Source organism: Eleginops maclovinus, chromosome 12 (genome assembly GCF_036324505.1).
Source record: "Eleginops maclovinus isolate JMC-PN-2008 ecotype Puerto Natales chromosome 12, JC_Emac_rtc_rv5, whole genome shotgun sequence".
NCBI classification, from domain to species: Eukaryota; Metazoa; Chordata; class Actinopteri; order Perciformes; family Eleginopidae; genus Eleginops; species Eleginops maclovinus.
Genome location: NC_086360.1, coordinates 27,977,513 through 28,002,270, shown reverse-complemented (window position 1 = coordinate 28,002,270; position 24,758 = coordinate 27,977,513). Strand labels below are relative to the sequence as shown.

The 24,758-nt window shown below is 44.6% G+C and overlaps 1 protein-coding gene across 1 annotated transcript in view; it reads right to left on the bottom strand.

Annotated features, from left to right (window-relative positions):
• Nucleotides 1-24,758, bottom strand: part of mtmr3 (myotubularin related protein 3) — a 30,921-nt gene extending 6,163 nt beyond the window's left edge. The window contains 22 exon segments of the mRNA XM_063896942.1: nucleotides 396-422; nucleotides 908-996; nucleotides 1,176-1,286; nucleotides 2,081-2,537; nucleotides 2,539-2,868; nucleotides 2,870-3,484; nucleotides 4,668-4,813; nucleotides 5,307-5,477; nucleotides 6,039-6,224; nucleotides 6,321-6,516; nucleotides 8,303-8,414; nucleotides 8,980-9,111; nucleotides 9,512-9,702; nucleotides 10,670-10,783; nucleotides 10,977-11,073; nucleotides 12,506-12,672; nucleotides 13,240-13,322; nucleotides 16,631-16,747; nucleotides 18,845-18,934; nucleotides 20,492-20,548; nucleotides 21,745-21,818; nucleotides 24,595-24,758. Of these exon segments, the coding sequence (XP_063753012.1) occupies nucleotides 396-422; nucleotides 908-996; nucleotides 1,176-1,286; nucleotides 2,081-2,537; nucleotides 2,539-2,868; nucleotides 2,870-3,484; nucleotides 4,668-4,813; nucleotides 5,307-5,477; nucleotides 6,039-6,224; nucleotides 6,321-6,516; nucleotides 8,303-8,414; nucleotides 8,980-9,111; nucleotides 9,512-9,702; nucleotides 10,670-10,783; nucleotides 10,977-11,073; nucleotides 12,506-12,672; nucleotides 13,240-13,322; nucleotides 16,631-16,747; nucleotides 18,845-18,934; nucleotides 20,492-20,494 (3,434 nt within the window). The 5' untranslated portion in view covers nucleotides 20,495-20,548; nucleotides 21,745-21,818; nucleotides 24,595-24,758.

Sequence of the window (24,758 nt, the reverse complement as noted above, 5' to 3'; positions counted from 1 at the left end):
GTTCAATCAAAGGAGATTCATTACAAAGCTGACGCCTGATTGGTTCATCTTTGAAGCTTAAATGATGTTCCCTAAATAAGAACTGCCCTTTTAAATGAAGCAGCAACAAAGAGTTGCACTGTGACGTTTCTGCAGACGATATAGCTCCAGCATCAGCCCTCGGCCAATCACAGCCCTCCCCCTGACGATGCACAGCCAATCAAAAGCTCTGAATGGCAGCACGGTCAAATCTCAGGAGAATAAAAAGAGATTTCTCTGAGGAATGACAACTACAACAGGATGAGGGAAACCAGATGCAACAGGAGAGGGGGGAGGGAAGGTGCAGGGATGCTAAAAGGGAGATAGGTGTGGGATTGAGGGTGGAGGGTGAAGGGTGGAGGGGAGCCGGATCTCACCAGACCTCCTGGACAGGCTCCCTGCCACTGTAGAGGAGAGGGGGGGAGACAATGCATAAGAACTGCCTGAGCAGTGGAGAACACGACACACACACTGGAACACACACAGACACGTAACACACACCGACACACACTTCCTGCTGCAGACGTGCGACGACGCTAACTCCTGATAACATGATTATCGCCTCAGAAAAACAGTGCGGTTTAAAATGTAATAAGTCAAATAAACATTTTAGTTTAACTCTATAAACTACTCAGCTTAACGATCCTAAATACCGATTAAAAATGACAGAAAGGATGCTCACTGCTGCCTCATTCAACCCCACTTCATCCTGACTGTTTCTTAGTTCCTCAGAGGATCCAAAAAGAAAACATCACTCAGGATGAACTGAAAGCTGCCTCTACACACACAATCTCCTTCTGAACAACCTCGACAGGACACACACACACACACACACACACACAGGAGGATGAAGATGGGACAGAGAGAGACTGACGGTCTGGATCCTCACCTGCAGTGATGCTTCCTGGTGGCGAGCCAGAATCTGCTCTCACAGCCGTAACACTGCGCCGCCAGGTGATCGGGGTACCAGCGTGTCACCTGCAACACACACACACACACACACACACACACACACACACACACACACACACACACACACACACACACACACACACACACACACACACACACACACACACACACACACACACACACACAGTCAGTGTCTGGTTGCAGGGCCTCACACGTAGAGTTCGGTGGGTCGTCGCTCCGCTCACCTCGGTGTCCGTCTTGTCCACCTGCTCCCAGCTGGCCTCGGAGAACAGCTCCGTGCTGCAGCGAGACAAACAGTTCGGGTCCAGGTTGAACTCGGAGTCCGTCATGGAGGTCTGCAGGAAAGCCCAAATTAGAGGTTTAGAATCCACATGTTGCTCAGACCTCTTTCTCTGGTTTACTGTATTTATATTTAATGCTCTTAATGTTTATTCCCGTTCCTCTGTCTGTGACACCTCAGTCCTTCGGTCCATCAGTTAAAAGTGGAGTAACTTCAAGTTTGTTTTATGTATTTGTTTTTGCATTTTAAAACCAGCTGTTCAACCTCCAGGAGAATCACAGGCTCCTGAGACTCAAACCACAGACTAAACACCGGGGGGGTTTCTGAGCAGTTTCTAAAACACAAGTGATCACCAACACATTACTGCAGGAATCTCCAAAGAGAAATACCCCGGTGTTCCTCAAGTCTTTGTGTCTTAATGTGGTATTCTGGAAAGGATTGTGATCAAATTCAGGCAACAAATTATACAAATGGCCATCATGAACTTCTATACAACGCTCTAAAACCTTTACACTTTAGCCTCTGTGTCCCTCATCCCTTCACTTCTAAATAAGAAAGGGGTGCAGGTTTGACTGATGGATGTTCATTGCAACCAATCAGAAGTGAGTATTCAACGAAGCTGTGTGATAATAATGTTTAATGTAAGAAATGAAAGGCTATCCAGTTTCATTGTATATTTACTTTTGCGACTAAGTATTTCTTATCCGTTTACTCCATAAATGACATTTAGCTGACGGCTCTATCCGAAGCGACGTACAATAGCTGCCACAAACCAAACAGATTCAAAGTGAGGACATCAAGAATACTTTCTGTCTGAGGGAGACGGAGTGGATATGATGAGCGCCTCACCACTTCGTCCCCCAGGTCCCCGTTGAGCCGCTGTGCGTTGTGCAGCTGCTGGTTCTCCAGGCGGCTCCACAGCTCCTGCACCTGCTTCTTCAGCTTCTCCACCTCCAGCTGGTGCCCCGCCTCGATCTGTCGCAGCCGCATCTGCACGGCGTCGCTGTGCAGCGTCAGCCCGTCGTCGTCCAGGTGGCTGCGGGCCGGCTGCTCGGGGCTGGCGGCGGCGCGGCTCGGCGGCGCGTGGTGGTGACACCAGCGGTGCAGCGAGCAGCGGGGCGGCAGCGAGCTGCAGCTGGCCATGGACACCTGCCGACTGAGCGGGGCCCTCTCTCCGTTACCTTTGACCCCGTGGTGTCCGGCGCACAGCTCGGGGTCGGACACGTCGCCGTTATAGAGCCCCTCCCTCTCCTGAAAGGCACACACCGAGGGCCGCTTCCCGTTTAGAGTCCTCATGAACTGCTCCCCCCGCCTCCAGACCCTTCTCCTGGGGGCAGGGCTGGCGGCTGGGACACACGGAGGGGGGGTGCTCCAGCCGGCTGCAGACCTCCTCAGTCAGAGTCTCTGTGGAGCTCTCCATCAGGGAGGCTCTCTTGCCCAGCGGCCCCCCTGGGGCCCGGGGCTCCTCCTCCGGCTCCTCGGAGGTGAAGCCATTGGTTAAAGTCCTGAGAGCTACAGGAAGCTCCGCCTCCACTGAGACCGACTCCCTCGCTCCATTTACCACCTCCTCCTGAACAGATGAGATTTCTGCTTCCTGCTCCTTTGCTGGAGTCGCCTCCTCCGCTGCATGCTGCTGCCTCCCCCTCCTCTTTCTCCTGTACGGGCGGAGACTCCTCCACATCCTCCTCCTCCTCCTCCTCCTCCTCGACCTCCGTTACTCCGTTCTCTTGATGGTGACCGTTAATCACCACTTCCTTCTCCTCAACACCGTTTACCTTCGATCCCTGATCCCCTTCCTCCTCCTCCTCCTCCTCCTCTTCCTCGTCACCCGTGTTACTGACATTAGTAGCACCTCCCTCCTTCTGGACCTCTGCTCCCGCTTCCTCCTTCGTCGCCTCCTGCAGGATGTTCTCCATCTGGCCCTCGGCGACGCCCACCGCCACAGAAAGCTCCGCCTCCTTGGCCTCCTCTGCAGCCTCCTCTTCCTGTCCCAGCTCAGCGTGCGGGCCCCTGGGTTGAGGGCTGTCCTCCAGCTCGGAGTCCCCTCCCTCCGGGTGGGGCCCCACGCCGTTGGGAAGCACCTCCTGCTCAGGCCCCCCCTCTGGCCCCACGGCCATGTTGATCTCCAGCGAGCGCCGGTGGTCCTGCCACTTCTCGTTGAGGCTCGGGTCGCTGGAGCGGCGGTTCGGAGGCACAGCGCCGCTCAGCTCACAGGCGCTCGGCAGGTTGTCGAAGGAGCGAGTCTTCGGACGTCTGAGGGGAGCAAAAATAAAAAGTCTAATGTTCTAAATGTTGAGTGCGGGGCCCCAGCTAACGTGCATATGTTGGGCAATTAGCACAGTGCAAATTAGCATTGAATATGCAGACAATGGCATACGATTATCGAGGAGGAGGAATCTAATTCTGACATTTTCAGGAACATCATTGGCAGAAAATCAACCCAAAATGTATCAAAATCAGCACAGATATGGAAACTTCCTGGTTAAACGGCCATTTCTGATCCTGAAAATGTCAGAAATTGATTCAAATTCCTCAATAACCTCCCCAAAAAATAATCCAGGCCAGCCCACGACTAACCACATGTAAAATGCCCAGGAAACAGAACGTCATCCCATCCCAGCTCGGTGTGTTTCACAGCCTGTGATTAACCCTGCAGCCGCACATACAATCATCACCAAATGTTTGGCTAACAAATCCATCACACGTCCGCCTCGTCAAAACAAAAGAGACATAATAAAAGAGAAGCGTTCAGACTTTGTCTCCAAATAGCCCTCATAAAATATGCACAGTGAAATGTCAGCAGGAAATACAGTCGACTGTCGTTCACTGTCTTCTGTTTGTCTGTGGATCTGTTGACGCTTTACAAGACACACGAGTTTCCTTCTTTTGGATCTTGGTGCTCCTGCTGTGCACTTTCTTATAATAGTGTCTAATAATGCAGCATGTTGTTGTCTTTATAAGTCCTTATTTTCAGTTAAATGTTCCTGTTTGAGGATGTCTTGAATTAAAAGCCTCTATGCTGCAAGTGTTGATTTAATCAAATCACTTTTAGAATATTATAATAACTTTTGAGGGGGATTCTAACACATCTGTCCAGGGACAACAGATTTAAGAAAGTCCTATTGGCTTATGTGCATTAATGTGTTTGTTTCCTTAATAAATTATTTAAATTTAAATTGAAAAAATGGTTGTTGAACGAAATACATTTAAATAAAATAATACAAATAATAACAAAAATAATACAAATAATAATAAATACATAATAATAATAAATAATAATACAAATAATAACAAATAAATTAATAATAAATAATAATAAAATAAATGAAACATTCAAATGTTATTAAATGACCCAAACTTCCGGTTGCTCAAACAGTAAAAATACAGGAAAGACAAAAATAAAATGACCCGTTGTTTTCCGGCGTTTCAGACTCACCTGCCCAGCGGTGCGTCCTCTGGGTTTCCTCCCGGCACAGGGTAGGGGGCGCAGGACTCATCGGAGGGGGTGGTGGGGGAGGAGCTGGGCAGGTAGACCGCGGTCCATAGCATCAGGTTACGGACGTGACACACGGGGTGCAGAACCTGCAACAACAGCCAGGTTAACTCGAGGAGTCAGAAGAAAAGGAGGACATTATATTAATTAAATGACCTTTTTGTCTAGTTTAAGCCAATGAACGTATTGAATATTTATCAGCTGGTTTCTTACTCCCAATAACGGTTGTTGTTATTGTTAACTTCAGTCAATAAATGAACAATAAAAAAATACAGACTATAATTTTATTTGTACTATCGCGTCTTTTCTTATCAAAAAGTCATGCAAAAGATTTAAATGACCATTTATTCTAAAATAAACCCCTCTCACAGACCCAGACCAAACACAAAGCAATTCCAGTAATCACATCAATGCAAACGTTTCAGACGTAAATTAAGAAAAGTAAAGGGACTTTATCAACTGCATGACTCTAGGGATCGTCTCTGGAGTTTGAATCTGCTGTAAACCAGCTGCGTTTCTCTCCCTTCAGGGCGGCGGACAGAGACGGAGGACAGAGACGGAGGACAGAGACGGAGGACGTACGATCTCGGAGTGGGAGGAGTACAGCATGTTCCTCAGCGATCGGTTGGCCGGCCTCAGCAGCGACCACACGCTGCAGGTCCTCTCCTGAACGTGCCGGTCCTCACGCTCCTTCCCACTGTTACACAGGAAGGTGCCGTACAGAGCGGAGTAGGTGTGCTGCACCAGCTTCACCTGCACACGCACACACACACACACACACACACAGGGACATGAGAGGCTTGTAAACACACCTCAGGTATGATAATAGCAGCAGAGACAGCAGGAACTGCTCATTAGTGGCTCACAATCGGAAGCTGAAGCACGAGATTGTTGACTATAAAATATCTCAAGAATCTTTAACCACCTACTGGGAAAAAGTGCAATCGAACACAACTCAAAATGAGAGTTCCTGCTTATCAACGATGGAGAAAACCAACTTCCCCGACTACATGAGGCAGCAGCTGCATGATGTAACATCTCACGTGACAAATATAAAGAGTATTGTACGAAAAACAAGAAAATGATAAATAAACATTAAAGAAATAGTCATTAAAAAACACAGATAATAATTTAAAGATAATTCAAAATATAAAGTAGATTTTTTAAATTATACAAAATACATCAAAAATAAACAATAAAAACATAAAATAATAATTTAAATGATAATAAAAATATAAAGTTAATGAAAGATGACTAATTAAATAAATAACCATTAAGAATAACTCGTCTCTGTGACTTTGAGGAGTGACGCACCAGGAAGGCCTCGTTGAACTCGAAGGAGCACGGGAACTGCCTCTGCAGCTGGTGCACGCAGTCCAGCCACTGCAAGAAGACGGGGCAGCGCTCGTTCACGTCCTCAGAGTTCTCTCCGTGGCCGCAGCGGTCTGCAAACTTATGGCCGAAGTCCAGCCAGTCCGTCTCCACCAGGACCTGGAAGCCCTGCAGGAGCACGGCACACGGTCTCAGATTCAAGGACTTAATTATGTTAACAACAGGAGAGTTTTTATAACGAGACCAGAGGACTGTTTTCCGTACCTCTATGGTGCGGTAGTACGGGTCCAGCAGCAGCTTGGACAGAGCGGCGATCTGAGGCGTCCGGTCCCAGCCGTCGGAGCAATGCACCAGGACGGGCCGGTGGTCCCGGTCCACAGCGTTCACCACCAGCAGCGCCGCCTTCAGCAGCAGAGACAGGTGCTGCAGCCACTTGGTGCTCTCCAGAGCAGACAGCCAGCTGCACACACACACACACACACCAGCAAAACATCAGAGGACCTCTAAGTGACGGTCCAAGTGATTCATGAGGACAGATCATGGACCCGTGCCACATACCGCAGCATTTATAGCTTCATGGAGTTTGCAATGTCCGTCAACAACATCTCTATAGATTCACTTAGCTAACAGCACCGCCGGGATGTAAACAGGTTGTTGTTCTTGCTTTTCACCATCAATCACTTCTATTTCTCCCTGATGTACTGAAAAAGTAGCTGGCAAAATACAACATGTAATACAAATAAATAAAGAACTTAATGACCCAGCTCCGTCTGAGACCAGGGCCCAGCCTGCTCTCATTGGTCAACCACTTAGAGATGTCCCGCCGCTTAACCTATCACGTACAATGTGTTGGAGCGCTAGCCAATAGGAGCGTAAGTGTTACATCGTGATGTCACTGTACTTCGGAAGTAAACAAAGCTTTTTAGCCTTTGCAGACCATTTACATGCATACAAACACACTCCAGGAGAGGGAAAAACCCCCAAAACCATTTGAGCAACTATGTTCATCCCTCCATCTGTTCAGCACCAACCAAGAGAGGACAGAGCCAGCAGAGAAAGAGCTCAGAGACATAAATAAAGAGATTACAGAGAGTAAATATCTGCACTGGTGCCCAGAGGCACACGACGGACAGTTTCTCTCTATATTTGCTGAGTAATTTCCCTGACTCTGTTGGGATGTCTTCCTGCCGCCTGGTGGCCCCAGATGTATAGTTGCAGCTTTATCCTGCAGGTGTTTGGTGAAGTAGAGCACATGACTGTTGGGTACTGTAATGTGTCCGGTATCCGGATGGAGACATGCAAACTTTGACCTACTTCAATTATGAGTTAATGTTTCACTCGCCTTATCTGCTTTATTACCCTGTGAGTGTTTTGTCTATAAACATGGAGCGTCTGTGACAGAGACAGAGAGCAGGTGAGATATTTTTGGCCATACTTGGGAGAAAACATCTTCCCTGCCTTCATGGAGTAGCAGCTGCCTGATGAATAATAGTGTCATAAAAATAATTCAATAAAAATAATTCAATAAATAAAATAATGAAATTAAAAAAATTAATAAAAATTAAAGAAATTAATAATAAATTATAATTAAATTTTAATTAAATGAAATAAAAATACATTAAAAGATAAAATACTGAGAATATTGGACAGCTTTTAGTAAAAATCCCATATATTTATGAACTTATTCTGCCTGTAAAGTTGTTTTGATTAAAGTACATGTATGTAAAAATCAAGTCACGGTCCCCCGGTCAGAGATTGTTCTTGTTTACGTTTGGGTTAACCGCCTGCAGGTCGGAAAGTTAAAATGAGAAAATAAGGCTACAGGCCATCATGCATTGTGTTCTTGAATACGTCAGGAAATTGCTTTTGTTTAACTTTAATTATAATTACCATTCAGGCAGTATCAAATATAAAGGCCAACCTGTACGGAACATGGACATGTACTGAATGCTCTGGAGTTGCTAAGATTTTTGGTCTGTTTTCGTCCACCACTTCTAACAACGTAAGCCAGAGCGATTAAATGACACATCCTCGTAGCGTCCAGATGGAAACAGATCCTGCTCTCGGGGTTGGGTCAGGCTTTCTAAATCAGGCACAGATGTACGGCCAACACCAAAACACAGCTGTGTTACCTACAGCTACAGCAGGGAGCTCTGAGTGCAGGAGTGTTATCCTGCAGAGCTGCAGAGCATCGACATGGTGGGGAAACCTGGAGGCACGGCTGGAGGAGTAAGAGAGAAACGTACTTGGCTGGATCTGGCATCTGAGTGCAGAGGAAACGCAGGGACTGGAAACTCTTGCGGATGGAGTGGATGTTGGCCATACCCATAAACACCACCTCACAGTTGGGATAGTACTCTGGAACAGCAGGAACACACAGGGTTTAATAAAGGGGAAAACTAAAGCAGGAACATCAGAACAATGATGTTTATTTTACCCCGGGGGAAAATGGGTTTTGGGACAGTTGCTTCATTTTAGAATGAAATAAACAAAGATTTAAAAAAAGGAATACAATATATTAAGATACACATAAGGAGATCAAGTAAACTATAAAGATTCAATATATTTAACTCAACAAAAGAAGAGAAAGTAAAACAAAATACAATAAAAGAATTGAATAAAGATATTAAAAAGCGTAATAAGTTCAATAAGAACGTGGAATTAAGGTAAATAAAATAAGAGTAAAATGTTTAGAAGAAATTAAAGGAAGAATGTTCAATAAAATTACCAAAAAAATATGGATTTATTTTTAAACGGCCAAAAAAAAAGTAAAATGTCAAATAAGAGATCAAATATATTTATATAAATATTATAAAGTAAAGTGCCAAATAAAAAGATCCAATTCAATTAAATAACACAATTTAATAAAACCTGGATCCACAGCACATTTTGACCCACTTCTATCTGATCTGAGGAGACCTACCTGGGCATTCGCAGCCCCCGCCCTTGGCTCGGTTAGCTACAGCAGCAGCGTACGAGCGAGCGTCCAGGATCAGCAACTTGTGAGGCTGCGAGGCCAGCGTCTCCACCTCCGTGCTGTGGGTCATGGAGGACTCTGATGCAGACACAGAAACACATGATCACTCAGGTTGGACTGCAGGTGGGCGACTGCTGGGGTCATCATCACAACTAACTGCTGTAAAGGGGGAATAGCAACTTATTTACGACACAGAAGGAAGAGGAGCTCAAGCACAAATGCCAGTGTTGATGGTAGCTCAACAGATCCTTCTGTCACCACAGGAAGACAGGAATCTGCTGGATCCAGGCACATCAGTCTGTGAGGCTGCTGCTTCAGACAGGCCTCGACAGGTCCGATTGCACCACAGCTGTTCATCCAGATAGCAGAGTGTGTGTGTGTGTGTGTGTGTGTGTGTGTGTGTGTGTGTGTGTGTGTGTGTGTGTGTGTGTGTCTGTGTGTGTGTGTGTGTCTGTGTGTCTGTACAGTAAGCTCCTACCAAAGTCAGTGTCGGGCAGGTCGGTGCCGTTGGTGTAGCCCCCGTTGGTGATGTGTTTCCTGGAGGATCCTACCACAGCGCAGGCTTTAGCGATGGACTGCACCAGGTGCTCGTCGTCAGCGTTCCTCCAGCCCCACCAGCTCACCTCCGGCTGACCGCAGCGGGCGATCACTGCCCCCGTGGTCTGGTGCCTGTGTATCGGGGGGGGGGGGGGAGACGAGAAGTTAGCCAAAACACAACATCATGTTAGGACCACTGTCTTAAGAGTCTATTTTCTGCTACTCCTCGCTCTACAAAATATCCCCTTATATTTAAATATCCAATGATAAACCTGACTTATACTTTTGTGTCAGAACACTTAAAAAAGTTCCACGTTGTAGAGATATTCAAACCTATAAAACCAGACCAATAATTATTGTAATTTAAGTCAATTCTTGCCTTTTTTTCTGCCCAAAAACAATTTCATAAAATATATTTAAATGACTTCTTTACTGAACGTTATCATCGTTATAATTATTCATATTATTTTTGACTATTTTTTCCTTCATATTTCTCTTTAACCCCTAATTTAAAATACTATATTCATTATTAATATTATTATGTTATCTAACTTGTTGTATTTGTATTGTATGAGTTTGTATTTCTAAAAACTTACATTAATGCATAAAATTGGCCTTTTTTAAAACCATTTGAGCTGAAATAAGTTTTGTGTGCTCACAACTCCTGTTAAATATGATGGACCAAACGATAACTTGTTTATTTTTTCAGCACTGGCTCCAGTCTTTTCTCCCCACTCTAAAACAAACTTTGCTCGTGGTTCTGTGACGCACAGAACGGGAATTCAAAGTCTCTGGTTGGAGCAGTTTTCCAAAAACAGCTGAAATCAAAGGCTGTGAATCAGTGTTTGTTAAACAACACGACCACAGCTCACTGCGTCACGGCTGCAGTGAGCTGTGGTCGGCCCAATCCGTGGTCTCTGCCATCTCTACCCTGAACACAGCCAACAAATATCAGCCTGCAGGGGATTATCCATCAGTGATGAGCAGTGGTTTTCAAAGCCACCGTGGCACCGATACAGAGCCATGAAGATATCATCTGAAGAGGGTCCCAGTCCTTTCACAAACACAAATCAGCAAACAGGACAACAAACACACGGACCTATAAACCACAGCGGGAAACCTCTTCCAGGAGCGGAAAGCCGCCACGTTTTCCAGCTCCTTGTCTGTGATCCAGGCCGGAACCAGGAGCTGCTGAGGGTAGCTGGGGCAGAGCCTGAGCAGAGAGAGAGGGAGGGGGCAGAGAGAGAGTTAAACAGGAAGAGAGAGGGTCAGGATGGCTCAACAAGTCTCTGTCTACAGACACCTAATCCTGGGCAGGGCTCATATCAGCCCAGGTACCATAACACAGCCCCCCAGTGTCTGAAACACACGCTGGCCCAGTGTCTGTGAAAGGAAGCTGTGATTACCTGAACTTGCTGTTGATGTCCGTGATCCTCCAGGCGTTCTGAGTGTCGAAGCCCATCCTCTCCACCTCGTTCTTGAACCAGGAGGTGACGTGTTCGCCTGCGGAGAGAGTGGAGATGTCCGATAAGAGCTTGAGTCCACACAGGAGCCTTCTTTTTCCTGGTGGAAAGGCACTGAGCTTCCTCCCAGTGTTTCATCAGGAAAGCTCTCCCACCGTGCGTCCTCGACAGTGTATAAACGCTGTTGTATGAAACTAGCATCCCCCCCTTTGTATTTTACCATCAGTTTGAGCTACTACATCTCCGTTTCATACCATTAAATCCAAAGGGAAGATGCTTGCGATCACACTTGGCATTGAACAGCTGGTCAGCTGACAGCCATAGAGCGAGAAGGACAATCAGCGTACGGAGATTAAAGCTCACACACTCACACACACATACATATGGAAGGACAACACTCAGCTGCAGCAACGTGCAAGGGTCCGGTCAAACTGTCCAAAACAAGTTTGCCATCATATCCTACTCTCACTTTTTTCAGAAATGATCTGACTTCTTTTTTTATTTCTGGATTATTTTTAAAATGTCAGATTACTTTTTTTGAATGATCACTTTTTCATTAAAAAATCTGCTTTTTTAAAAACGATTTCAGACTTGTTCTTTAAAATGTTGACTATCAAACTTCTGACTTACTTTCCCCAAATTTCAGCTATTGAATATTTTTTAATTACGACTTTTTTTAAATTTTTCTTCGGATAGGACAGTGGAGAGTGACAGCAAAGTGGGAGAGAGAGTCGGGGTGGGATCCGGAAAGGACCACGGGTCGGGAATCGAACCCGGGTTGCCGGCATACGGTGCAGGTGCCCCAGCCAGTTGCGCCACAGCCGGGGCCGAGTGCGACTATTTCTTAAAGTTACAAATATTTTCTTCAAGTTTCTGACACATTTTCAAATTCTGTTTTTTTTTTCTAAATTTCAACTTTCAATATGTCCCACTATTTTCTCATTCTAACTCCTCCTTCATGTGCCCCTAATCATTCACACCTTTTTGTCTCCTTTCTATTTTATTTTCAAACTTCAGATTTTTTTTCTCCAAAGTTCTGAAGTTCCTGCTCTGACACCTCCGGCTTTTTTCTGAAGCGTTACAATATTATAACTCAAGGCGGTGCTCGGAAAAAATAAGCTGTGTGCAGCACTTTTCCTGGAGTAAGCAACTGCATATGCTGTGTTCTCATTGGGATCAATTAAAGAAACATTTCCTGCAACATCAAGGGTCTAATCTGATCAAACATGAGCTTTTCTGTCTTTGTTTGGAGACTCGGTCTGAAGGACGCCGTCAAAACAAGCCTTCCAATTTCTACAGTGACGTCACTGGAGCGTTTGAAAATAAACTAGGAGCGCTTCAAAGGGAGCAGGTACAGAGCTTTTTAATCCACTACATGCGCCCCATCCTCAGTGCTCAGGAAAAGACGCTCTGTGAACTCGGGCTGTAAGACCAGAGGGGTTCGATGAGGTCATCAGGAGACGGAGGGTCACCTGGTCTGCAGAGCTCCCCGTGCTGCTCCTTCTCCCCGGCGTACACCTCCATGCACCAGGCGTGGAAGGCGAAGGAGAAGAGGTCCTCCAGGCGAGGGGGGGGGCGCACCACCACGTTCAGGCGCTTCAGCCACTCCTGACACTGCTCGAAGGTGGAGAACTGACACCTGGGGGGCAAAGGTCGGAGGAATCTTTAAAACTCAATCCTGCTGCAAATATTCGGCAGGGTACGAGGAAAGACTACACTTATTTTCATTAGAGGTTTCTTTATTACTATTTTTGCTTTACTGCTTTTATTATTATTTAATAACCAATATTTAACTTTGACCTTTATCTGTTTTGTTCAAAGTATTTGTGTTTTTATGTTCTTCACTATTGCTTATTCCTTATGTAAAATAATACTTTTCAATTTAGAAATGACAGTTCTTTGGTCTTTTAATTTGGAAACAACGGATAAATAATTCTCTCCTTCGATATAAAAAAATACACACCTTCTAAATATGAGACACTTTTTAATTCATCAAAAGATTCTAAGGTTTATTAGTGATTTGCACCAAAAAGTCTGGAAACACTTTGCATCTATCCCTTTCTTTGATTATTATTTCAACTAAAAAAAACATTAAATGCAAAATGAATGTAAAAAATGTTGTAAATGAAATCGATAATTTGCTGCAACAAAGAGGAAGTAAAAGCAGGAGCGCCTTCATGCTGCGGGAGAGTATCAGTGATCATACCTGACGACTTTACAGTCCTTACAGGTGACGTGGAGCTGGAACATATCCCGACACTCCACATGCTCAATGAGCTGAAGAGGAACCTGAGGAGAGAGAGAGGGAGAGAGAGAGAGAGAGAGAGAGAGAGAGAGAAATCAGACGTGTGTTTTATATTTCATAAATGGAAAATGTACAAAACAAACACATGCAGTCAGTAAAAGTACTGCAAATCCATTTAGCAAATTGGTGATGCCTTCATGCTAAAAATCAGATTTAATTTCAGCCACTTGGTGCAAAAAGTCACACAGAAGACTCGTCAGGGTGACCGTCCATTAATTCTTCACATCCCATCCCCCTGAACTCTGTGAATACACATAATCTCCTTCCCTTTGAGTGTGAGTGTCTCTGCACGGCATTTCCCTTCTAGCCCAGAGCTGCAGTGTTATCGGTCAGAGGCAAATACCGTCCACACACTGAGCTGCTTGTGACTTAAGAGCATACTTTGAATACTGCAGGGGAAGAGCTGCCTGTGACGGAGCGGCGCTCAGAGAGGCTGCCTCACACTGCAGCCGTGCACGACCTGCAGCCGGCAAACTGCAGGGCAAACTATGGCCGGGGTTGCAATTCCTGTCCTCTGGTCTGGAGGTCAATGGTTTTCTGAATGTGTTTTTGCTTGTTAGTCTGAAATAAGGTCTGTGGTTAACACGAGCTGAAGAGATGTTTATTCAACGACATAAAACACGTCAGTAAATACCCCACTGATGGATTAAAAACTGAGGCTGCTAACAAGTGTCTAAATGAGACGACTAAACGTCATCACGCCCAACATTAGCCTCCTTTAGCTTAGCGGTGGTGACAAGTCATGTGACCGTGCTGTAGTTCCTCTATAGCCCAACATTAGCCTCCTTTAGCTTAGCGGTGGTGACGTGAAGTCATGTGACCGTGCTGTAGTTCCTTTATAGCCCAACATTAGCCGCCTTTAGCTTAGCGGTGGTGACGTGAAGTCATGTGACCGTGCTGTAGTTCCTTTATAGCCCAACATTAGCCTCCTTTAGCTTAGCGGTGGTGACGTGAAGTCATGTGACCGTGCTGTAGTTCTTTTATAGCCCAACATTAGCCTCCTTTAGCTTAGCGTAGTGACGTGAAGTCATGTGACCGTGCTGTAGTTCCTTTATAGCCCAACATTAGCCTCCTTTAGCTTAGCGTAGTGATGTGAAGTCATGTGACCGTGCTGTAGTTCCTTTATAGCCCAACATTAGCCTCCTTTAGCTTAGCGGTGGTGACGTGAAGTCATGTGACCGTGCTGTAGTTCCTTTATAGCCTGAGGTTAGCTTTTTACTTCTAGAGTTTGCAGCCTTGTGTCCCGCTGAACAAAGCGTGTAAGTATCATAAACGTTTGTTTTATTTTCTGCAATAAGCTAGCATAGTTAGACGTTGCGTGGCTAACTTCCTGGTTAGCCTGCAGAAATCCTCCACCCTGCTTCACTCTATTGAATGCTTTTAGTGGATATTTCTTCACACTCACTTTCGTGCAACATACTGTACTCAGCAGCTGGTGTTAGACAGGCTGAACAAGCAGACTCTGCTCCTCCAGATAAACACAGAACACACACTGAAGACACACACTCCACTCCGTGCAGCTCTGCGGTTACTTACTGACACCTCACAACAACAAGTCTATTCAAAACAAAACACAGAGAACAATAGTGAAAGTGATGCCCGCCTGTACGTCTCTATTTTCAGTGTGTGTGTGTGTGTGTGTGTGTGTGTGTGTGTGTGTGTGTGTGTGTGTGTGTGTGTGTGTGTGTGTGTGTGTGTGTGTGTGTGTGTGTGTGTGTGTTTGTGTGTGTGTGTGTGTGTAATGTAATGCAGCACATTCCGGATGTTGGAGCATCCTGTGGTCCAATTTGATTCCTGGCCTCTAATCTACATCCCTAATCTGCCCACTGTCAAAATTCCTGGGCTGCTTGTTAACAGCCTTGTCTCTGCAGCACCTCCCCCTCCACACCCCCCACACCCACACCCCCAATCTGTGAACTCTGACAGCTCCATGCAGATCCTTTATAAAACCGTCCAAATATGTGTGAGGAGAACGATGACTGTCTGATGAGAGCCAAAAACCAGAGGCTCGTTAAAGAGCGATTCATTTCAGGAGGAACAGGAAAGGTGGATAAATCCTATATCTGTGGACGTTTGTGAACCAAACAATGACATGTGATTATACTGGTGACATGTTTGGAGGCAGTACCAGCATGTTGGATCTGGCACCTGTTCCAGCTTAAAAAATATACAGAGAAATAAAAATAAAATAACCTCAAAATTGAGAATGAAAGGAAAACGTCCGGCTTTATTGCTGATATTATCCCAGGCTTTTGATTCCAGTTTGACCAGAAACAAAAACATTAAACTGACACAAAACATTTTACACGACAGTTCTCAGATTGTTCAAACTCTAATTTAAATCAGGATATAATCTGAGAAAGGTATGTCTTATTATTATTATTATTTAAGATGCCTCAAATAAGGAATGTAGTTAACGCAAGCTACAAAGAAAGGCCCCCTTCTACAGCTTTCTGAACTCAAAGGAGGACATTTGCTGCATTTATGGGAATATTTAGTAGTTTTTGCATTGTATTTACAGCTGAAGGGCGATGCTGAATAAGTTAGCAGCGATAAATAAAAGCTACACTGTGTGGTTTTGGTCTTTCCTTGAGATGTATTGCAGATAATTGAACTGCAGGATATCACCAGACTGATCCTCTACTGATGGAATAAATTAGTTCACCCATCTCTAAGAGGGAAGGAAATGAAACAGTCAAAGCCTTTTCTGTAGCGCAAGACTTGTCGTTGCACAACCTTCCTGTTTACAGCCGAGACGTTTGGTCATCTCAACATGTACATTAAAAGGTAGTTATAGGGAGATTTCTAACTGAAGGTAGGAGAACAGCTTGATGTGTATGTGCCTGTTAATAAAGCAGGAAACAGTCTGTATAAAATGATATAGAACATGCAGTACATGTGCATCTATTTATATGCATGTATAAATGTGCTGTGTCACCAGGTTGTAATAAATCCTGTATTTGAGTGGAGCCCGTCTGATGAGAGGACTTTAAAAAGAAGGGACTGAGCTCAGTGAACAGCTTTGAGGTGGTAAATGGGGATATATTTTAGAGAGAGTCGCCACCCTTGAGCAACAAAGCTCTCTCTTTCTCGACGTGGTGACAAGAGACAGAGAGGGAGGTGCTATGCCTCCCCTGTGGAACAAATGCAACCAAGGCAACTGTGAGTGGGAGGGAGAGGAAGGAGAGGAGGGACAGAGGTGACGAAGAGTCAGATCAGATGTAGGGTTCCTGACTCTGTCCATTAACAAAACATCACACACACTCTCCCCTGAGTTTGAGGAGACACTTACGTTGACGACGGACTCTTTGAACTTGATGTGCAGGCGGTAGTTGGACATGGCGATGATGGCGTCCTCCGCTCTCCCCACGTACTCCGTGAACTCCCCATGCAGCTCAGGATAGGGCACCTAGCAACAGCAGGAGACAAAAGCCTTCAGACACGCTGCAGATCAGCTCTCTTGATAAAGCTGCAGGATGCATACGGTCGTCATGACTGTACGTACGGTACGATCACACGGGACAAAATGTTACTGTTTTGCACGTTGTTTAAAGTCGATGCAAAGATTAGGCTCTGGTTTCAGACAGAGGGTGAAAAAAGGTGCTGCTGCACAGGTAGTGTGACTGAACATCAGCAGGAGAGGACTCTTTAAAGTAGAGACACTACATACTGATATACACCTGAACATCAGCAGGAGAGGACTCTTTAAAGTAGAGACACTACATACTGATATACACCTGAATATCAGCAGGAGAGGACTCTTTAAAGTAGAGACTCTACATACTGATATACACCTGAACATCAGCAGGAGAGGACTCTTTAAAGTAGAGACGCTACATACTGATATACACCTGAACATCAGCAGGAGAGGACTCTTTAAAGTAGAGACACTACATACTGATATACACCTGAACATCAGCAGGAGAGGACTCTTTAAAGTAGAGACACTACATACTGATATACACCTGAACATCAGCAGGAGAGGACTCTTTAAAGTAGAGACACTACATACTGATATACACCTGAACATCAGCAGGAGAGGACTCTTTAAAGTAGAGACACTACATACTGATATACACCTGAACATCAGCAGGAGAGGACTCTTTAAAGTAGAGACACTACATACTGATATACACCTGAACATCAGCAGGAGAGGACTCTTTAAAGTAGAGACACTACATACTGATATACACCTGAACATCAGCAGGAGAGGACTCTTTAAAGTAGAGACACTACATACTGATATACACCTGAACATCAGCAGGAGAGGACTCTTTAAAGTAGAGACACTACATACTGATATACACCTGAACATCAGCAGGAGAGGACTCTTTAAAGTAGAGACACTACATACTGATATACACCTGAACATCAGCAGGAGAGGACTCTTTAAAGTAGAGACACTACATACTGATATACACCTGAACATCAGCAGGAGAGGACTCTTTAAAGTAGAGACACTACATACTGATATACACCTGAACATCAGCAGGAGAGGACTCTTTAAAGTAGAGACACTACATACTGATATACACCTGAACATCAACAGGAGAGGACTCTTTAAAGTAGAGACACTACATACTGATATACACCTGAACATCAGCAGGAGAGGACTCTTTAAAGTAGAGACACTACATACTCATATACACCTGAACATCAGCAGGAGGGGACTCTTTAAAGTAGAGACACTACATACTGATATACACCTGAACATCAGCAGGAGAGGACTCTTTAAAGTAGAGACTCTACATACTGATATACACCTGAACATCAGCAGGAGAGGACTCTTTAAAGTAGAGACACTACATACTGATATACACCTGAACATCAACAGGAGAGGACTCTTTAAAGTAGAGACACTACATACTGATATACACCTGAACATCAGCAGGAGAGGACTCTTTAAAGTAGAGACACTACATACTCATATACACCTGAACATCAGCAGGAGGGGACTCTTTAAAGTAGAGACACTACATACTGATATACACCTGAACATCAACAGGAGAGGACTCTTTAAAGTAGAGACTCTACATACTGATATACACCTGATCATCAGCAGGAGAGGACTCTTTAAAGTAGAGACTCTACATACTGATATACACCTGAACATCAGCAGGAGGACTCTTTAAAGAGTCTTTGCCACTCTAAAGTACAAAATGTTCACCTCTGTTTCACAGCGAGAACTTTTTCCAGCTAGTGAACTTTTTATAGAAACCAGTGAGTTCACTACTTTTCCAATAAGGACTTTTAACATCTGTTTTACAAATATCCTGCCTGAGGCCCCGATGACTGTTTCCAGCAACGCAATAAAATAACTTTGGTTTTATTTCCAGATTATAGGGCACAGCGTATCACTTGACTTTTGCACGTTGGCCCCGGAGCCTGGTCAAACTGAAAGTGATCTGAAGTCACGTGTGTGTGTGTGTGTGTGTGTGTCAGTAGTTGTGTAACCGATGACTAGCAGGTTTTCTGAGCAGCACCAGATAAGCAGCAGCTTCCTCACCTGCATGTTCTCCTCCTCCAGAACGGGGGACTTCTTGGGGAAGATCTGATTGGCCTGGATGCACTCCAAGCTCTGCTGGCCCTCCTCCTCCTGCAGGGGGGGGAAGACCCGTTAACTCTTCACTGACGCAGCCTTCTTTCACTCGTGTTTTAATATGCCTTTTAAAACACTTTTCCAGGCAGCATTCCCTCCTTTATCCCCCGGCCTCCTGTCTCATGCATCCACAGCTTTGATCTCTTTGCTGCTCTGTAGAAATATCCTGACTTTGTGTGGAAAGCTTGGGGGTAAAGGAGGTGTTACTCTTCCTTTTCGGTTTGCCTAACTATTCCTAACTCTGATTGATTGGCTTTTATATTAAATTAGAAATGGCAGCTCGTGTTGTGACAGACAGTTGATTTAAAACCATTTTGACAATGCTGCTCTGTGTGGCCGTCCTCTCCTTCCCACCCACACTGTAATGTGCAACCCAGGCTAATTTACTATAATCAGCCCTTGCACAACAAACCATGCAATACCACACGCCAAAAAGCCCTCTTAAAGTACAAATAGACATCCATTCACTGAGGAGAGAGGAGAGTCTGAATCTGATTTATGCTCGGCAAAATCTAATTATGTTTTGTATGTAAGGCAGTGTTCATCGGGAGGCTTTCACAAAGGCCAAATGTTTGAGGTCACCGCTTTCTTATGCAACGTGAGGACGTCTACCAGCGGGGAATGTGAGGCACGGACACACAAGCCGAGCCGGGGCTTTTCTCTCCAGAAGAGAACCGGTGGAAAGAAGAAGAAGTCTGGCCTTGTGCCGACAGACATCAACAAGAATCTGAGCTGTGTTTGGTCGGGAGCAGCGTAGTCCCAACACGATGCACAGAAAGATATGGAAGATAACGGACAGAGACGGGACGTCATGCAGGACGCTGGCTCAGCTCCAGTGGGGGAAAGTATATTTACTTGAGCCCTGAGAGAGGACAAAGTCAGTGTTATGGGGGGTGATCCCTCTCCTGTAGTGTGTTATATAGGTTTTAGTGCATGTAAATGGTCTGCAAAGGCTAAAATCCCTGTGTTCTCTCCCACACACTCCCCTCTTTTCATGTTAAACATCAGTGGCAGCTTTTCAAATGTGAAGATTTGCTGTTTTTCATTTAAATTATTTAATTTACTTTCATTCATTGGGAGTCGTTTTCCACAATAAGTACTTTTACTCCTAGTTAAGCACACAGTAACATCACAATGCAGTACTTTTACGTGTAATGGGAGTATTTTATAGTGTGTTAATAGTACTTATACTTAAGTAAGGGATCTGAGAACTTCTTCCACTGTTCAGCACAAAGGTCATAGCGAGGATGCACATCACACACACACACACAGACACACAAACACACACACACACACCCCCGATCCGGTCAGTGGTTATGTCATGATGCAACAAAACAACACACATTTCTGCAGTGAGCAGCAGAAGCTTAGACAGCAGCCCGGGACGACCTTTCACCCCGCTGCAGCTGATCAGACTGTCTGCTTCCAGGTGAACAGAGCTGATTAGAAAGTGAAAATCCATGGAGAGTTTCTAACTCTGCAGAACGCAGCGCCGGCCCGGGGACACACAGCAGCTACTGTTTAAAGAGCGTGCATGAGGGGAAGGTGTGTTACCATGGCGCCTGTGAAGGAGTGTGGGTCAACCAACGAGGAACTCCGGCCGGGACCAGTCTGCAGACGAGCAACACAGAAAGCAGAGAGGTTATTGTGGCAGTAAAACATGTGAATGATACAGTATGTCGTGCACACATTGCTTTATATGTGAGGAGAGCAACATCAGGCTTCACTTGAACACTTCTGTAATGCAGACAAACACATAGAAAAAGGTCAAAAAGGTCAATTTAAGAGGTTTATCATTTTAAGCAGCATAAATATGAAGCTTTACATGAATCACTTTCACTGGAGAACATTAAAGTGATGTAGTTTACCTGGGCTTAAGGCACTGACCTCAAAATGTAATGTCCCTGATTCGATTTCGTCCCACCCTCGCTCGACACTCGTTTCCTGATATCTCTCTAATGTAAACTCTCAGATAGAGGCACAACATGCACTACAGATATATGTTTATCATGTAAACAATGCAGTTACAGTGTTGTTTTTTCATATGCTTTAGCAGTTGCCCCAAAGGTGGCACATTTTGAGTCTCATCAGAGTACATTATTCCTCCTGGGGGAGCGGGGTTTCCAGGCAGTTGCTTGAAACTCGATTAATAAATTAATAAAAGACAAACAGAAAATGTACAATAAAAAGTTCAATAAATAGGATGAAGATATCTATATTAAAATAAGGTAAAGCAGAGTGCCCAAAAAACAAAACTATGGAATTAAATATTAATATAAACGTTCAATCTCTGCACACAGGTCACTGTTCACACTCTGAATGGAAATACTACCATGGCATGAGAAACCAAACAACCACCTGTCTTTAGATTTACTAACACTGCAGATCGATAGATGCTCAAATAACTCACAAGAAAGGCTATGCAGGGAGGGGCTGCAGGGAGGGGCTGCAGGTCTCACTGCTGGCCCGGTTTAAAGTTCTTCACAGGCACTATCATGTGGTAAATACTTTCTCGGAGGTCTGAGCAAAGAATTGATTCTCACCCGTGGTCGACAGGGTGGTGGTGAGCCCCCGAGCTGGGCAGTACGTTCAAAATACTCAATGGAAAATCAATCCGTATGAAATGGCACTCCAAGGGGGGTGGGGGGGGGGGGGCTTGGCTAGTAGGGCCTTCAGTAGGTCATATGACAAGTTGTATAAAATGTAGTAACGTTTGTGTTTGTTATGAGATGGGCTGAAAGGATATTTAATGACAACCAGTTTGGCAATAACTCAGAATTGTAATGTAATGTATATTTTAGACTTACCAGACAATCGGGAACGGACAACGGGCGGTCCTGATGATCCTGTTTGCCAACTCTTACAAGTAAGACATGGAAATCTGCGGAGAGGCGAAGGCAAGCTGAATAACAAATGAATTACTTTCCAAACAGCAGACTTCTTCAGTGAAAAAAACCCTACAGGAGCTCTTTTGATTCCCCTGTAAATATAGCTGCGCTGGTGGTCAGAGGGGTGTGCGTGTGAGGGTAGAGATACCACTTAGACTCCGTGGTGGGATGGAAAGAAAGCCATCTGGATCCTGAAGCACTACATGTACAGTCTGAGCAGCGGCACAGTCATATGAAATGACCGTGTAATGTCCACATTCAGGGATAAACAAGAACACTTGATCCATGCATAATATTATTTCGCCCCCTGCTGTGACATCTGGAGGTCAACACGAGCTAATGAAAGGTATGGGGATGTATAGCCTTTTGTGGTTGAAGCTAGCCCTGCAGAATTTGGACAAAATGATCTCTGAATACGTTCTCATACGTTGCCAAAACACTGCACTTACTGGGATTTCAGTACTGCACTGGTCCACACTGTGATTTTGATAAAGCTCTATTCCAACCGTCCAAAAACAGCTGGGCAAACACACAGACTTGGCACAGCAACACTTCACAGCACTTGGCCGGTGGCAGGTATTGATTTTGTCCGGCGTACAGTAGGAAAACTGGGAGAACTGAAAAGGTATTGTCAGACCATCTCTACACGGTGCTGTAGAGGCAACCTGTGAGGGAGCTCCGAGCACTCAGGCCCACAAAGGGTTGTAAAGGTCAGCTACTCTTGCAGAGACTGAAATCTGATCTGGGGTCAGTGAGTGAGGAGCACGGGACCTTAGCACACTTTCTCAGGAGCAGATGCTTATGGGCAGAAACAATACAAAAGCCCCCACTGCACTAACCCTTTGTCATGTTCGTTTCTCTCCCATTACGTTTTGTCAAATTGGACCTGTCTGTTTTCTCCCATCACCACATAAACATGTCTCAAGCTACTGGTTAATATGAATTACTGCAGGGAACACACAAGAATAGACACTGGAAATGCACATGGGTAATGGGTGTGTTCTCTCTGATGGATGAACACAATCTAAACCCATTCACAGTTACAGTATATGTTCAAATGCTTGTAGGATATCATAACGCGCAGAGGCAACCAAATGCAAAACACTACGATTGATGAAAGCAGTAAAATAGTCAGATATGATCCGAACACGACAGGAGGTTGACCTCAGCCCTGCCTGGTCATTGAGAGTGGTGTAAGGCTGCCACAAAGGGGGGGGGGGGGGGGGGGCATCATAACTTTGCTGACTGAGGAGTCCAGCCTTTACTGCTGGTGCCACCTGATAAAGCATATCTGCCACACACACAGGGCTCTGTTTACCACAGCTCAGTCTGGGTCTGAGTTCAGAGAGGGGAGACTAAGCCCCTTAGAGCCTTAACGTTACTCCTGTCCCGTGACACCGTGCATCACAGGCTGCAGCGTAACACAGCCAACAGCCCGATCTGCTAACTCATGTTATTCAAGTTAAAGGAAATGCTGACTGAGGACATAAATGACACTGAGTGACAGTTAGCTTGACAGTCAGGGGGGGGGGGGGAATGATCAAAACAACAGCGGTAAAAGGGATTAAAGCACACAAAGCAAACATGTCGGATAGATTTGTGTCATAAAAACAATATTCAGCTTAAATATTAACCTTATTTCAAGCAGTTATAGGGAAATAACTCAGTACATTTACTCAAGTATTGTTCGTAAGTGCTTTTTTGGCATACAGTATATATACTTTACTGGAGTATTTCTATTTAAACCTACTTCATACTTCTACTCTACATTTCACATGTAAATATTGAACCTTTTGCTCTAAACACTACATTTATTTAATGCTATGCTGATGTGGTATAATGCAGTACTTCAAATACACAGTATGCATTTCATCATAATGATAAAAACTGCACAACGACGAGTTTTACTTTTTAGATTTGAAGTACATTGAGCTGATAACACTTCTGTGCTCTCTACTATTCAGAAATGAGCCATTATGAGTACATTTGGATGCTGTTGCTTTTGTGCTTTACTTCAGGACTTGTACTTAAAAAAGGAGAGTATTTCAAGACCATAGTATTTGTACTTTTACTTCAGTAAAGGATCGGAGTCCTTTTCAAACACTGCGCAAAAGCAAACGTGTCAGCTGAATTGCTAGCTTGAATACTAACGTGACTTGAAGTTGGTTTGAAACAGGATTGACCTCTGAATTGTATAGAGTAGAAGCACAAAGTAGCATAAAAGTCCCTAAAAATTGTACTAAATTAAAGTACTTGAGTAGATACTAAAATACTCACTACTAGTTTCTTTCCTCCACTCTGTATTTCCATATAAAGCCAGCAGCAAACGCTATTTAAATTAGGACACAGATTAGATTCCTATCTTTGTCAATAGACAGAAGTGGAGTTAGCAGAAAACAACATCCCTGCTGCCCTGACTCCTCTCTGGGTAAGGTTAGCTTTAGATGGATTTTCTGGAGCTAACGTCAATAGTTAGCTCAATAGTTAAAGTACTGCTAGCAAGCTAACGCTGATAATGTAATATGAACATCCCAACTACCCAATATAAACGTTTACTCAAAAGCTAAGTATATGTGTGCTAATCCTATATTACTCTACAGTGTTTGCCGGTAGTCGCTGAAGCACAGAGCAGCCAGTAAAGTGTCCAGCTACCATTAGCATGCTAAGCTAACAACTGTTTTTGTTGTTATGAGATGGAGGGCGGAACCCAACACGGAGGCCTTCTGTCAAAACAAACCGAGCAAAGAGAACAACCGGCGGATTACTCACCAGCTGAAGGACCGATGATAAGTCAAATGTTCACCCGAAACCCGTGCAGTTAGTGAGCAGCAAATAAACGTCGATCAAATAGGCATTAGTCATAATATCCGAGCCGAGGCCATCTCTACTGCGTCCCTCTCCAGCTCCGAGCCTTCGACGCCATCAAAGTCTCC